The sequence below is a fragment of the Plectropomus leopardus genome, chromosome 16, assembly GCF_008729295.1.
Source record: "Plectropomus leopardus isolate mb chromosome 16, YSFRI_Pleo_2.0, whole genome shotgun sequence".
NCBI classification, from domain to species: domain Eukaryota; kingdom Metazoa; phylum Chordata; class Actinopteri; order Perciformes; family Serranidae; genus Plectropomus; species Plectropomus leopardus.
Window position 1 is genome coordinate 13443407 of NC_056478.1, and position 14975 is coordinate 13458381.

Consider the following 14975-nt stretch of genomic DNA (forward strand, 5'->3'; position numbering starts at 1 on the left):
CAGACACAGACAGACAGACAGAGAGACAGACAGAGAGACAGACAGAGAGAGAGAGAGAGAGAGAGAGAGAGAGAGAGAGAGACAGACACACACACACACACACACACACACACACACACACACACACACATATATACACACATATATACGTATATGAGAATGACAGTTTATGTAATAGATTATCTATGGCCTTTCAAGACAATCACTCTCCTGTTCCTCAAGTGGGCGGGTGGTTAGACTTCACATCACTCACCTTTTTGTCAATAATCGCATAGGTCTGTGTTGAATATCCTTCTTTTAACGGCAATCAAAATCTACAGACATTGACAAAAATGAACTTGCAAGTTTGACACAATTATGGCAGCCTATTTCAATTAAAACTTTGCCACGCTTAGAAAATGTTATTTTGCTATTCCAAAAAGTAGAGATAGCATTGTAAAAGCTGAAACAGGTAGCCTTGTAACCATGAGTATTAGCTTAGCACTTTGTCAGTTTACATCAGTATGCATCATGCTTATGTGGTTATCTAAAACTAGGGCAGACCCTGTGGGCAGAACTGATTATTGTCCATGGCTGCTGAAAACCAACTGTGACTTTAAAAAACAATTCTATAAGTACTGCACAGCAGTGGCATTGTTGATAAAATACTTATGCATCCTCTAAAAAGAACTCAAACGTTGAATGGAAAAAGCTAAATATCAATGACTGTCATGGTCTAACACTTGTTGCACAGTTGCCAAAAAACATGGCTGGTCAGGAATTCATTAGCAGTACAAGTATGAATGGTTACTTTCTCATTCATTTTTAACTTATATGTTGTAAATGAATACATTATTGTATATCAGATATATTAAAAGAATTGTAAATATTTATATATATGTGTGTATAAATGTATGCCAGAACATATATGATATGATTAGGATTTCTATATGGGAGTTATTCAAAATAATTGATGTGTAAAGGGGAAGAGTTTTTTTTTATTTCTTCCTACTCCTTTTCGCACATGTAAATTGAGGCAACTGTGGTTGAAAATTGTCTTTTTTTTCTTTTGTTATTGATATGGTTTTAAATACTGTTTTTGCTATATTTTACATGTTCGAAATAAAGACATCAATCAATCAATCAAAGCTCAATTACATGCTATATGATCAAAGTGTACTACAAAATGTGATTAACCCAGACTGCATCTATATGTAGTAATGGTCAGTCAATCACCAAGATAAAGTATAAAACAAGTTGAGTCATTTGCTGTGTGTACCTCACAACCATAGGGCCATATGTAAACAAGCTACCTTGTGGTGTTCCCCTGTGCCCAGGGGGGTGTTGACATTTTGGGGGCAGTGAGCCATTTCCAGGGTTCTTCTTGCTTCTGGCTGATCCTGCGCATCGCTAAAGGAAGATACCACTCTAGACAGAGCTGTAAAGATGGATGAGGCCTGCACTGTGAAACGAGCACTTTCCTGTTCAAAATGGGAAAGCAGTGCGGAAGTTTTTAAATTGTGTTTTCTCATGCAAATTAAACAAGAATGCAAGTTAAATAGAAGAGAAAAGAAGAACACCCACAAGGAAGGCAGGTGAAATAAAGGGATTCACTTCTGGAATCCACAAAGACTTCATGTGTTACGAGATTACAACTGTTGACTGATAATGAAGGGCCTCAGTTACCTTGGTAAGGTGTGACATGATGGTTTCTTCATCCCCAAAGATGAAAGGTGTCTTGCTGCACAGGTGAACGTGGTAGCCAAGGGCTGCCTTTGCATGGAGGGACAACACATGACGCCTGCAGAGGGAAGAAATGTAAGTTTTTAACGCTGACAGCACTTTCATGAAGGTGTTTGATTGCTGTTTTACTGAATCACTCCTAACATTTTCTTTTATCTGCTAGTATGGGGCACTTAACTTAAACCTTAACAGGTTTCTGGGCATTGTAAAGGTTTGCAGCAAGATGGCAGGTACAACTTTCAACGATATGACTGACTGACTTCTTAAATGATAGCACATTTCTTTTTTTTCTTTTGAACTACCTCGGTTTGATGTCTTTTTTGTATTTATTGTAGGGCTGTCAAATTATTATTTTTTTCAATCATGATTAATCACAGGATTTCAATAGTTAATTTTGCAATTAATGGCATGTACTAATCTGTTTTCATTTCCATTATTTTGCATTTCAAAACAGTTATGAAGTTCATAATGACAAGTTAAAGAAATGAAATGACTGGCATAAAGTGGGCATGTCTGTAAATTGGAGACTGTTGGTTACTCATAGAACCCATTTCCATTCATATATCTCAAAGTCAGATGTCAAGGGACCCCTGATAAATTGCCATGCCATTTTTTCCATCACCAAAATTTAGCCTAACTTTGGAATTACTCAGCTCCCTAACTGAGAAGCTAACATGAGTTGGTGGTCACCACTTGATTCCTCAGGTCTTCTACTGTCATCGCTATTATCACCCTAGCCTTAAAATTCAGCCTGATACAGCCACTTAAAGCCAGAAATGTTGACCCGCATTTAATGCAATGAAAAGAAATTTGAAAAAAAAAGCATTATGTACTGACCCTAACATCATGATTAACATGTTAACACTAAAAACCCTAATTTAATGTATATTTTTTATTTGTTTATGTGTGTATGATACTGCTGACTGCACAACAAATTGCCCCTTGGGAATAGCAAAGATAACCTGGAGAAGGGAAGCAGAGCACTTTAAAACAGGAACATATAATCCTGCTGTATTGCACACTATACATTACATCATCAAAACAGCGGCTCCAAATCCTTTTGACTTGTGACCCTTTATAAAGATGCAAAGTCTATTCATGACTTCTTTTAACTGACTGCATACATTGCCACAAGGTCAAACCAAGACTGATGTTGCTAACATACAGTGGGAGAAGAATCAAGGTGGTTTTGGTGCTCTACGAACGTCTAAGAGACTGTAAAACCTTCTCTATTATGTAAATAAAGATGAAATGGAAAAAGAGCTGAACATTGAAATTACAGGGGAAGAATGGGCTTATTATGTTCAAAACACACATACATATCACTACAAATTCAAGGACGTGGAAGGAGTTTGGGTGGAAAAATCTCAGAAAAATCACAGGAAAAATCCTGGGGTTGTACACACAAACTAAAACACAATAAACACAATTAAAAAGGAAAAAAAAGTGATGTTGCCTTTTTTGAGAATTTAAAAGATTAAGAGCAAGTAGAAATGAAAGAAAACAGAATTCCTCAAAACAAAAGGCAAAAAGTAGAGGACCACTAGACAGTAAATAGTACTTGTTGAGGAGCAGTATTTTTTTCTTGGTCTGACAAGTTCACCATAGGTAGAAAACTGTAGAAAAAAAACAAACAAAAAAAACTATTTTGATGCAAAGTGACAAATGGCTCCAGCTGTTGTACTTTTCCATAAATTGACCTGATTAACGAAATGTCAGGGCATGTTAATCAGAGAATGCACAACTACATGTAAACTGGAATGTTGGTGGAATATTAATTTTCATTATCCATGTAAAAGCTTAGTAGGAATATTGTCTTTTTTTGGAATAAGGGCAAAGCTGGACTCTTCTTTTTTTTCGGTAAATGTACTCAATGTCTAAATATAATGCTGCTTTGAGGTATCCCTCCACCAACCACACACATTTCTTGGTAATGGTAACTGCACATTCAGAAGGGACACGATTGAAATAATAGTGCAATCCACTGAATAAAATCCCTTTCTGGGCTTGACAGTGGATTGTGTGTTTCTGTCAAGTAATACTGAATGGGTCAAAGAGTCAGAAGTGCTGTAGCCCACTGTCCTGTCTGCCAAGTGCCAGACTGAGTTCACAGGGCCTGGTCAGGCATGAGCGAGTGGAACCCTACTTCTTAGGCCCCATTAGTTTTACATAATTCAGCCATCACAGCCTAACTAGATGGATGAGCAGTGAGGCGGAGCTGGACTAGTGCTGTAGCAGAAGAGGACGGCATACAAAAGGGAAATGGAAGGGAGGGAGAGAAAAGAAGGTGAAGAGTGTGGGGGAGATGAAAGGAAGATGAGACAAATGAAATGGAGAGGAAAAGAAAGGGGGGTGTACAAAGGAACTGAGACAAAAACCTCTTTAAAATTAATAGATTAGCATAGGACAGTATGTTCAAAAACTGTAGAAGGCGAAGAACACAGGGTCAGTGGAGAGACTAGAGAAAATAACACATTGCTGAAATAGTGTAAAACATACAGATGGGCTAACAGGGACATTCAAACAGAAAAGTGTTTTTAAATTGATTGCTGTCCAAAAGACATATCTGCTATTCTCTCCTGGAGAGAGTGTACTATGGGGCGTATGGGCAGGATAAGTTGAGTGCTGTGTGTGTGATTATGGCTCAGTGGTAATTGCACTGCTGCATACCTGCACCTGACCCCAGAAACTAGGCCCTCTGCTTCTAGGCCAAGTAGCACCCATTAATAGAGACTAGGACAGATGCTTTTTACTGCTTTTCAGAGCATCTGAGGTAGGCAGATATCCTCTGCTCGCTTCATGATAGCTTTAAGTAGATCTCTGATTAGCTGTAAAAATCACAACAAGAGTGAAGCGCTTCCTTTCACTGACATCCTGAGGGTGCTGTGCATAAAAATGCATACATATTGTTATATTATATGTTATGAGGTGAAATTGTTAAAGTGGGAAAAAATAAATGTGAAGAAAAATGTGTAGATGCCAATATGAAATATGTAAACTGATTAATGAGCTTAAATGGCATTGAAGAATAAAAGATGAGTACTAAGCAAGCAACCCAATGATTAAATTAGACTGGACACAATTACACCACACAGCCTAGTATAGTGTAGGATGCTTAATTAGAATTGCATGGTAATATCAAGATGTTCATATTTTTAATAAAAAATCAAATATTACCATATCAAATATTTTTAGTATGTATATGCATATATACTTAAGGCAAATCCACATTGCAACATCTTCATTTTAAAGTAAAAATCACTGTCATACACATGAGCATTTTAGCACCTTTGCAGAACAGTCTGTCCATACTAACAAGCCTAAAAACTTATATCAGATGATCATTCACATACACTGGGCATGTGCGTGCCAGGTGTAACCAGGGAGAAGATTGTCTACTCTGCGGTTGGTTGCTTGGTTACACAAAATACTATGGCGATGGCAAAAAGTAAGACCAGACTAGACTTTCCATAGGTTGAGCTGTTACTAAAAGTAACACATACGTTGAGGGTGGTCAAGGTGATAGAAAACAGAGAGTTGAAATCAACTCAATTGTCAGATGAAATCATGACAATAGAGTGCTCTACAGATGATGATTATGTGTAGGCTGACGCAGAAGTTAGCCTGTTGAGCATCTAACAGTGATTGTAGCCTAAATGTTGACCTTCGATTTACCTACAAACAAAACTTATTTTTTCTATTGCATGTAAATCATCAACCCATGAATATAAAAACAACTAACTGCAATCGGTTGAGAAATATAAACATTATTGTGCTTTTTAACCAGAAAAACAGTAGCATTTAAATCAAATCAAAGTACACCTACTGTTGTGGAGGTAAAGCATGAAAACATTAAAGGTTCAAAATTCCCAGGTGGGCTACTTACTGATGTATTTTTATCACGTAGAAGAAGACGTGAAAGTCTATTAAGTTGTTTAAACTGCAGACCATATTTCAGGCATCTAATGGAAACCCATTCAAAGCACACATTGAATTTGAGGCAATGGAACTGGAGTGCTGAAATGCTGACTAATTTGTGGGTTTTAGGACTCATTCTTGGGGCCATATATAGGAGATAAGCACCCAGACAAGAAGGATGGTCTCACACCCTGTATGTTAACCTAGCCAAAAGATTAAACTTGGCATGTCGTGACTGATAACACCCAATGGGTGTCTGCTTCATAATTTTAAAAAGTCACTGATTTCAAACGAAAAAGGGGTCAGCAGCTCTTACAAAGGTCTCCGTTTTAAAGGTTCCAAAATGCCAGAGTAGTTTGGACACTATGCATAACTGTAGAAACAGTTGTGCACATGTCAATAAAAACATATTAGTGTGGAGGTAGCCCAAAGGATATGCTACTGTAGTAGTAGCCACAATAGCATAATGAGTATCCTGATCGACATACACACTCATTACAGATATGTGACACCCTACTCTGCTCTTAAACAAGATCTAAGCTTTAACTGTGATCAATACAGTACACAATTCACAGTATTTCCTACTGCTGTCCTACCCTGGGGGTAAGTTAAGCACAGCTGCCTTGGAGGAGGTGGTCTTGATCGTGAGAACTGGCAGCTGAGACTGGAGGCTTTTCCAGGAGTAGGCCTGGGCGATGAGAACTGCAGGCCTACATGCTGCAGACATCTCCGTCTCTATGAAATGTTGCAGAGTGGAGAGAAAATGCAATCACACACCACAGTGAAATATCACAGTAAGTAATGTTAATAAAATGTCCATATTTTTCTGAATTTCTATTTATGCTGTATATTCCAAATAAGTTAGAGTGTTGAGTTTGTGAATGCTTAGAGAGCTGTAATTGCTGGTAGAGGCTTGAGTCAGGCTCCTCACAGTTCTTGATTCAGAAAATCCTTTTGTGCATTAGTATCTCTAAGTGTGTGTGTGTGTGTGTGTGTGTGTGTGTGTGTGTGTGTGTGTGTGTATAGATAAATCCTTACTCTCCTCAGCAGTATCTCCCCAGAGAAGCAGAGCAGAGAAGCTGATGAGGATCTGGGGAGGTTGGAGGCTGTCCACACAGAGGTAGTGAGTTCCTCTCACCTCTGGACACTGGGGGGTTGTACACACACACACACAGGCACGCACGCACGCAAACACACACACACACACACACACACACACACACACACACACACACACACACACACACTGGCCTTCGTTATCAGCATGGAGGCAGACAAGGAAATGAACAAGAGAAAGAGCAGAAAGCAGTAGGATGGATAAACTGATAGAAAGGTGACTTACAGCAAGAGAGGCCAGAGGAAAATACAGAGGTACAAGAATGAAAGGGGTGTAAGTGAAGGAAATAAGAGGTGATAGAAAAGAGCAGAGTGAGGTACAAAAGCATTTTAAGGTGGCACCCAAATAGGAGAGGCCAAAACAGTGAATTAGTCATGTAAGAAAAAAGCAGCAGGTGAGAAAGACAAAGCAGGAGACAAAGAGAGAGGCAGAAGAGACAGATAAAGAACAAGAGAAGAGGGAGAGAATGCATACGTGTCCGGGATGACAAGCAGACGCAGCAGTCTATACTTACACAGACATGCTCTCTCAGAAAACTTTCGGGGGGGTGTTTATGTGATGCATACTGTGTGAAACAGACTGTTTACTTCGAGAACTTTACAGATTCATTACTTTCTGAAGACAGACAGAGGGGCACTAACACCTTGCACAAGCCAAGGACTACTTTTACCAGACACCAAATCTGGCTTCATTTCTGTGGTTTTGGCCTCAGTGAAGCAGATAGTGGTTACATTTAGAGTGTTTTCGAAGATCCTCCTCATAATTTACAAAGCTTTGCACAGGTGGAATCACCAGATAACCCCTTAGTAAGCTATTGAATCTTTTGGTCCTCATGTAAATGACCTGTTCCTACTGTTGTGACTTTAGACTGATACAGACTTCCGAAAATGTTATGGCAGCAAAACTTGTGTCAGTCTTTCATATGTCAGTCCTTGGAAAAAGTAGTTTGAGAAAAACACTCTTAACTCAAGGTCTGCTTAGCAGCTTTTTGCCGGAGATGATTTTGCTCATCCTTGAACAGAGACTGGGGTTATGATCTCCCTACTTACTGTATCATGTGACTAAAATTCCAAGCATTAAATCTTAGTTATTGCCATGACAACTGAGAAAATTTAATCTGCTGATTAAACCTGTGAGATGCGAGTGAAAGCTTTCAAAAACTCTGGTAAAAGGATCTTAAGATTGTTTTTGTCAAATAAAAATATTTGTTTGTCCATGTACATGTATTTAGTGATATCTCCTTTGTCTTTCTTTGCTCTTATGGTAGGTTCTATGAGAAGGTCCCTGGTCTCAAAGATCACAGCAACATATAGCATATACTTTGACAGCACTGCATAGCCTATAGATTGATCACTTAAATTTCACTCGTCTGATTAAATTCTTCACCAAAGATTAATCAATTGTTGACTAATTTTTATCATCCCTAGTTTGTAACTATTACACTGATCTACAGCCACTGGTAACACATTGAAAAAATGCAACAATTTGCCATCATAGGCACAATTTAAGACAGCTGTAAGACGAAATGTAACTTATGTTTGTTTACAAGAAATCTCCACAGGGCACTTTATGGGCCCAGTGTGTAGGATTTAGGGGAATATATTGGCAGAAATGGGAAATAAGTATGTTTTCATTAGTGTTTATTTACCCGGCACTAAGTCGGCCACTGCTGTTCTCATCAACACTTGGCACACAGGAGAAGTTTCACTTCTGCTACCTTATCGCTAAATGCCACTAAATCGTACACACTGGATCTTTAAGTTTCTTTAGTGGGTACTATATATGTACTAGGTTGAATCATACACTGCAAATTATGTGCTCATGTGCAACTCTTGGTGTGTTTTCGTGTGTTTGCATGCATGTACCTCAGGGCCTGCTACAGTCCATGTCACAGGGATGGTGGTAAGAGAGTGTGTAGATGATCCAGTGCAGTTAGTTCCTATTGCAGTTTTGGACAACAAGGTGCTCTGCAGACGACAACAGCTAAATTATTAACAATATATCAAAGAATAACAACATTAATGAGTTGAAACACATTAGCAAGTACTAGCACTGGAGACTACACACGCAGAAATAAGTCACTGGGTTTTGTAATGATCCAGACTGTACCTTAAAATAAGATTTGTGGATATGGTGCGGGTAGATCTGTGGTTTATGGAACACCAAGAGAGTCCTGAAAAAGAAGAAAAACACAAATAAATGGCACTTATTTTTCATCTTAATCAATAAAAGCAATTACAGTATAATTTGTGTGCGTGAGTCTCACTGAAAGCATTTTGCAAAGTCATCCAGGTCCACCCAAGTCTCCTGTAGGACAGGTTTGACAGGAACTGAGGATTCCTCAGTTACAGGCTCCTCCGGTGCAGTTTTAGGCCGATCTGGAAGGGACATTCAAATTCTACTCTTCGGTTTCACCTAAGTTTTGTTTTTAGAAACATTTTTGTTGGGCTAGACATTTGCTTGTGAGATAGCAGGACTGCAGTATACCACTGCCTAGCTGAAAGACCGATTACAAAGCAAAGTCCTTTATCATCATTATCATCCATTATTGCTAATGCAAATCTGTGTCATCTCAACCTAGGAAAAACATGTTCTTATCAAGCTGAGTAGCATCCGAGGTGACTGCTGCTTTTCATGCCACAAAATAGATATTGCCTGTTAAATCTCCCATTGCAAAATGCTGCGAGTAACAGAATGCCTTTCCTCTTGTGACTCATAGCAAGTTATCCGAGACTTAAATCATTATCTTAAACACAGTGAGCCGAATTGGCCAAACTCCCACATAATGGCATAGTGTAAGCGCACATGCACATTCCATACTCCCACTCACTGACTCCCACTATCTCAATGCATGCAGAGCAAAGTCATAGACGTGCACACAAACACACTCTCCATCCAAAACACACACACACACACACACACACACACACACACACACACACACACACACACACACACATAGAGTTGCTCAGCCCCCAGGCTCTTCTCAAAGTGAGAAGTCTGATCAGAAAGCTGAGGTGGCGAGGGCCAGTGTCTCTGCTGCTGAGCAATGGTGGTCCGCTAACTCAAACTGCAGGTGTTACTAAGCAACTAAACGGGGGCAGAGAGAAGGCAGTGAATTGGCTAGTTGTCATAAGGCATAATTACAGTCCTATCTTCTTCAAAGTGTCTTGGCCAACTGACGGAAGCACAGAGAGAGAGAAAGATGAAGCAAGTGGAGGCGAGAGATGGAAATACTTCTAATCATATTAATTGGACTACGCTGCACAGACGCTGCTCGAGTCAACCAAAATGAAGACCTTCGACTACATTCGTCATTCTCAATAAAACTGAATTAATGATGACCTGCCCATTCTGGTAGCTTAATATCTGACTTCAGTTACAGGAGCAGTTATGCTCCCTATGAAGATATAAATGTCTTGTTCTAAGATAATGAAAAAACAACTATTGTTATTTTCAGGAGATTACAATGTATACTATATTCCATTTCTGCATATATATCCCTATAAATCTGACACACTGAACCTTTAAAATGATGTGTGCAGATAGAGTGCAGATTATTTTCAATATGAATGAGGGACTCAGTATTGTGAAGGAACAGCTTTTACCATTGGAGATGTCATCATCGTCCTTTCTCCTGTCCTCTGCAGTAACCTAAAGGGACAGAGAGAGAGAGTTAGAGAGGCATGAACAGTGAGTTGCTGATAGAGTAACACTGCCAGAGATACGCCTCCGCCCTCTAGTGATTCCATGCCAGCTGTGGTGTTGTGCCATTCTAGCCGAACACCACGGGACACGAGACGCGGTTAAATGTGACAAGGGCTGCTCCTCTCCCGCTAAAAACACCACCAGGGTATACCAGCTCTAATTTACTTCGACTTTCGGTGACAGATGAGGAGTTATTATGTTGTTTAGCATGTTACTTCTCTCAGAGGGGAATTACTCAACAGCTCTGATTTCATGCTCGTCTGTCCAACACAATAAAGAAATATAGCTAAAGAGTCACTAATGAATTCTTCAAATGACACATTCTTCTGTCTCAGCAAGGCAAAAGATGACGTGTCTGGAAAAGGGCATCACTGTCTGCTGCTTCAATAACGAAGCTGGACTCAAGTGCAAGAACACCTGTTTTAACTGAGTGAGCTTTCCTCCAGGCCCTTTCATTTGAAGTTCTTTTCTTAAATAATGCTCCCTTGAGGAAAAACCCTGGTGAATGTCCAACAGTATACTCTACTCTGAAAAAGAATTACGGCTTTGTGTCATGTAACTTCAAAGCAACCCCAGCCAAGACTCTCTGATGAGTCAGAGTGAGTGTGTGTGTCTGTATGTGTGTGAGTCACTGCTTATTTGAATAAGTACTCGGAGACCCAGACAGACGAAAAGAGGCATTGTGATAGGGAGGCACACTTGACCTCCTCTTCACCACTATAGCAACACTTTTGCTGCAGAAAAAAAAAAAAAAAAAAAGGGTATGTGTTGCCACAAGAGGATGTAAAACTCTGAGCCAAGCTCGAAGGCATGGTATGTCCTGTCCACCCACAGCATGCTGTTTATTAGATCTCTTACCTGTGTACAGTAAGAGGACATTGAGAGTGATGGATCTTACACACATGCTCCTGGGAGTTTAAGCCACTACTGTTGGAGGGGAAAGCTATTTTTTTCTGTGATCAAATCAAAGTCATGGGTTGACGGGTGGAAGAGGGCACATTTCTTTAATCCCACACTTCATGGGGCTTTATTTTACACAGCCAGAGCTAAGTCTTTGCTCCTCAAGAGACTGTCTCCATATATTTCACATTTTCCTCTGAAGTCTACCCGAAATCATACATGAAACATGTCGAATATAATCAAGATCTCTTTGTGGCTATTCACAGTTCACAGAAGGACACCCGTTGATCTCAGAGCCCAGAATGGACCACTGTCTGTAAAATGAAGATGGATAACATGACAGCTCTCCAAAAGTGAAGCCAAAACATCTGGATCGCCCCCTGGTGGCTGGCTGCAGAATAGATCTTAAACCCCACATTCAAATGGGTTAAAAGAGCAGAGTTAAACCAGGATCTAATTATTTTACCCACATTATGTTGAGTAATTTGGCCATTGAGGGTCTTAGGGAGATCATGTGACACAGGCGTCTTATACTGTAGGAGCTAGGCACAGAGGTTGAAACTGTCAGCCAGAGTTGACAGATACACAGGAAGGGGTCAAACCAGCAAAAAACTCCTTCTCACTTTTGTAGGGTCCTCTCAGCACATGACCCACCACGTGCTTGCGAAGAGTGGGAACACACACTGAGTAAGAATGTGGCACACATATGACACATACACAAACCAATCCACACAAGTGCATGTGCGCACACACACCCATCAAACGACACATCAAATTAGCGTGTCCATACTGCCCTAGCCTAACCGCTCTATAACTGGTCACAGTTACACAAGAGGGCGATTAATATGAACTCTATTTTTTCTCTGTATGCTAGGAGTGAAGTGTAATAATGAACCCCCCAGGAGACACAGACACTGATGGCTCACCATCTAATTGCACTGCTTTTTTCATCAGCACAGTACACGACCTCTCCCTGTATGAAACCCACACGCCCCGTTCACCACCGCCACACACCAGAGATTCTCTTTTCCCGTCTCCTTGTTTCCTGCTCTGCTTTCATCTCTCCCCGTCCAGCTGTCAGTTTCTTTTCATTTTTACGTCCCCCTCTTTTCTTATTCTGTACAGTTGTCCCCCGTCTTTACTCCTCTCCATCTTTGTTTCTATCCTCTTCACTGTGTGTCTCTCTCTGTTGCTGCTCTACACCCTCCCCTCCTTTCCCACACTGGTTCTCTCTTTAGTGCAAATGTGCCCCTGGTCAGTGGTGGCCTGGCTGGGAGACAACAGAAGTGACTTTGAGACTGGGGGATGGCAGCCTTGTTGTCACTGACACACAGTTACGCTGATGAGCCTTCAACTGCATTCTTACAGGGTAGAGAGAGGAGTGGGAGAAGAAAAAAATGAAACAAGGAAATAACAAAGAGGCAACAAAATCTGGCAGACAGCTGCTACTATCTTAGCTGTTGGACAAACATTATTATGCTTACCCTGATACCTACTTAAACTCCCGCTTAGACATGATGTAAAGTGTTAAAAAATACTATGTCATTAAATTATATTTTGTTTAACATGGTTATCAACAAATCAGCCACCCAAATGGAACTGATAAATGAAGGAAATAACAAAGGTTCAAAAAACTGTAGTTACTCTAATGACCACCTGAGGCTGGCTCAAGAAGCCAGTCAATCCTCATAGATCCCCATGGATGACATTTTCTTTAGTCCAAAGCTGAAGAAGGCAGCATTGCCTTAGCCTTTTCAAAAAGCCTACAAGATTTTTCTGTTTTCTTTATTCATTTTGTTTAGATAATCTTCACAAATGAACACTTAGGATTTTTGAAGCCGAAATGCAATGGCCAGAAGTAAAAACCTCATGTAAGGCTATAAATGAACTACAATATGGTTGCATCGCTGCCACTACGAAACTGTAAAGCCGTGTTTGGCATGATTCGGTGCGTTAACGGTATGCAGTCTCATTTTGCTACTTGTCAGTAAATGCCTTTTTTCAGACACATTAAAGTTTTTACTGACATTTTTTATGTTGTGGAACAGAATGTGTAAGCCTCTGAAGCTTGTGTTTATCACAGACCCCTTTTCAGGCATCTAACCAAAATCCCATTCAAAAATCCAGTGACTGAGACAAGGAAACCGAAAGTACTACTACTATTGCAAATTCACTTTCAGGTTTTAGGACTCATTCCTGGGGCAAACTACAGACTTCCATGTTAAAATGCTCAACTGTACAGAAGAAATAAACATGTTTACAGCCTGAATCAAAAACCAGTTTTGGTCTCTGTGGCTAATTTCAAGATTCATTGGCAAACGTATGGAGGACAATTTTTTTTATAACCAGGTTACATTTTATTAAGGCCTACAGCGACACATAATTAAGGGCAGGGAAACTTGAGTGACAGGCTGTCTGCAAGGCCACAGTCTATGATTTAGATCCACACCTCTCTCCTCCACAGCTCCACCCGCTCTTTAAAATATGTATGTCAAACTCAAGGCTTTTACACAGCAGTCCTAAATCAATGAGTGAAGACACCATAGCTAAGTCCATTACTTTATCCAGACTCTGGTTTTGTCACATCAAAAGTCAAAAAAACAAAAAAAACTAAAAAGGGGCTGGAAACACATCTATTCTTCTCCCCCATTAAGAAATTCTGGATCTGCCCACCACCACTGCTTACAGTAGGTCTTCCTTTCAGTTTTTTCCAGTGCTGGCAAAGCACTAGTAAAGCTAGACCAGTGGAAGAACAGTGCACATCAAGATTGCCCAGTGTTAGCCTCAGAGGAGCATTTCAGCGAAACATGGTTAAGCCTCAGTAAGACCAAGCTTCAGATGATGAGTCTGTTGCGTGCCAAAATTGGCAACTAGCCGAATGGTATGTGAGTTAGCATATTTTATTCATTTATGTTGTTTGTTTGCTTGTTAACTTATAGACTAATTGTTGGCCACTGAGTATTAGTTTGAAACACACTTAACATGCATGGACAAATCTGCTTTGCGCTAGAGGATTTAAGATTCTTTGCCAGTGTTGTGTCAAAGTCTGTTCCCCTGTGGATATGTGTTTCTTGGCTTCGATATTAGTGAGGTATCTAATCTAGCTTGCCTGGCATACATTTGAATCTCAGATTTTAGGGAAAAGCACAGACATCGTGCCCTCCAGTTGAGGGATGTGAAATCACCTCTCTAGTGACTAACTTTGCAAGAACATAAGTCAGTATAATCAAGGTCAGACACTTTAGGAGACATAAACACAAGAAAACGCATTTTTTTTTTTAAGTTGAGGGTAATTTTAAATAAAAGGCTTGGAGTTACTACAATCAATTGCACTTATGTGTTCAACAACAAGATACTCTGTAAGATGTTCAAACCACACACACTGAATGTATAAATCAACTCTGTGCCCCAGAAGACAGTAATTTTATGTACCTCTATTTTGTCTGTTGTGCTGTTTGGTGAGTTAGTGGTGCATTCAGCTGCATCAGGCTCGAGGCCTTCTCGCCATTCAGTCTCCTCTCTCTCAGCAATGGACACCAGAGGGGATCCAAAGGAATGTTTCCTCTGAGCGCTCTGCTTGGCCTCTCTGACAAACATAGACACACATCCA

The 14975-nt window shown here is 40.1% G+C and overlaps 1 protein-coding gene across 1 annotated transcript in view; it reads right to left on the minus strand.

Moving 5' to 3' along the window:
* Positions 1-14975, minus strand: part of adgb (androglobin) — a 58770-nt gene that overhangs the window by 25443 nt on the left and 18352 nt on the right. The window contains 9 exon segments of the mRNA XM_042503041.1: positions 1293-1460; positions 1666-1780; positions 6237-6375; positions 6679-6787; positions 8623-8724; positions 8867-8930; positions 9024-9135; positions 10366-10411; positions 14798-14951. Coding sequence (XP_042358975.1) covers positions 1293-1460; positions 1666-1780; positions 6237-6375; positions 6679-6787; positions 8623-8724; positions 8867-8930; positions 9024-9135; positions 10366-10411; positions 14798-14951 — 1009 coding nt within the window.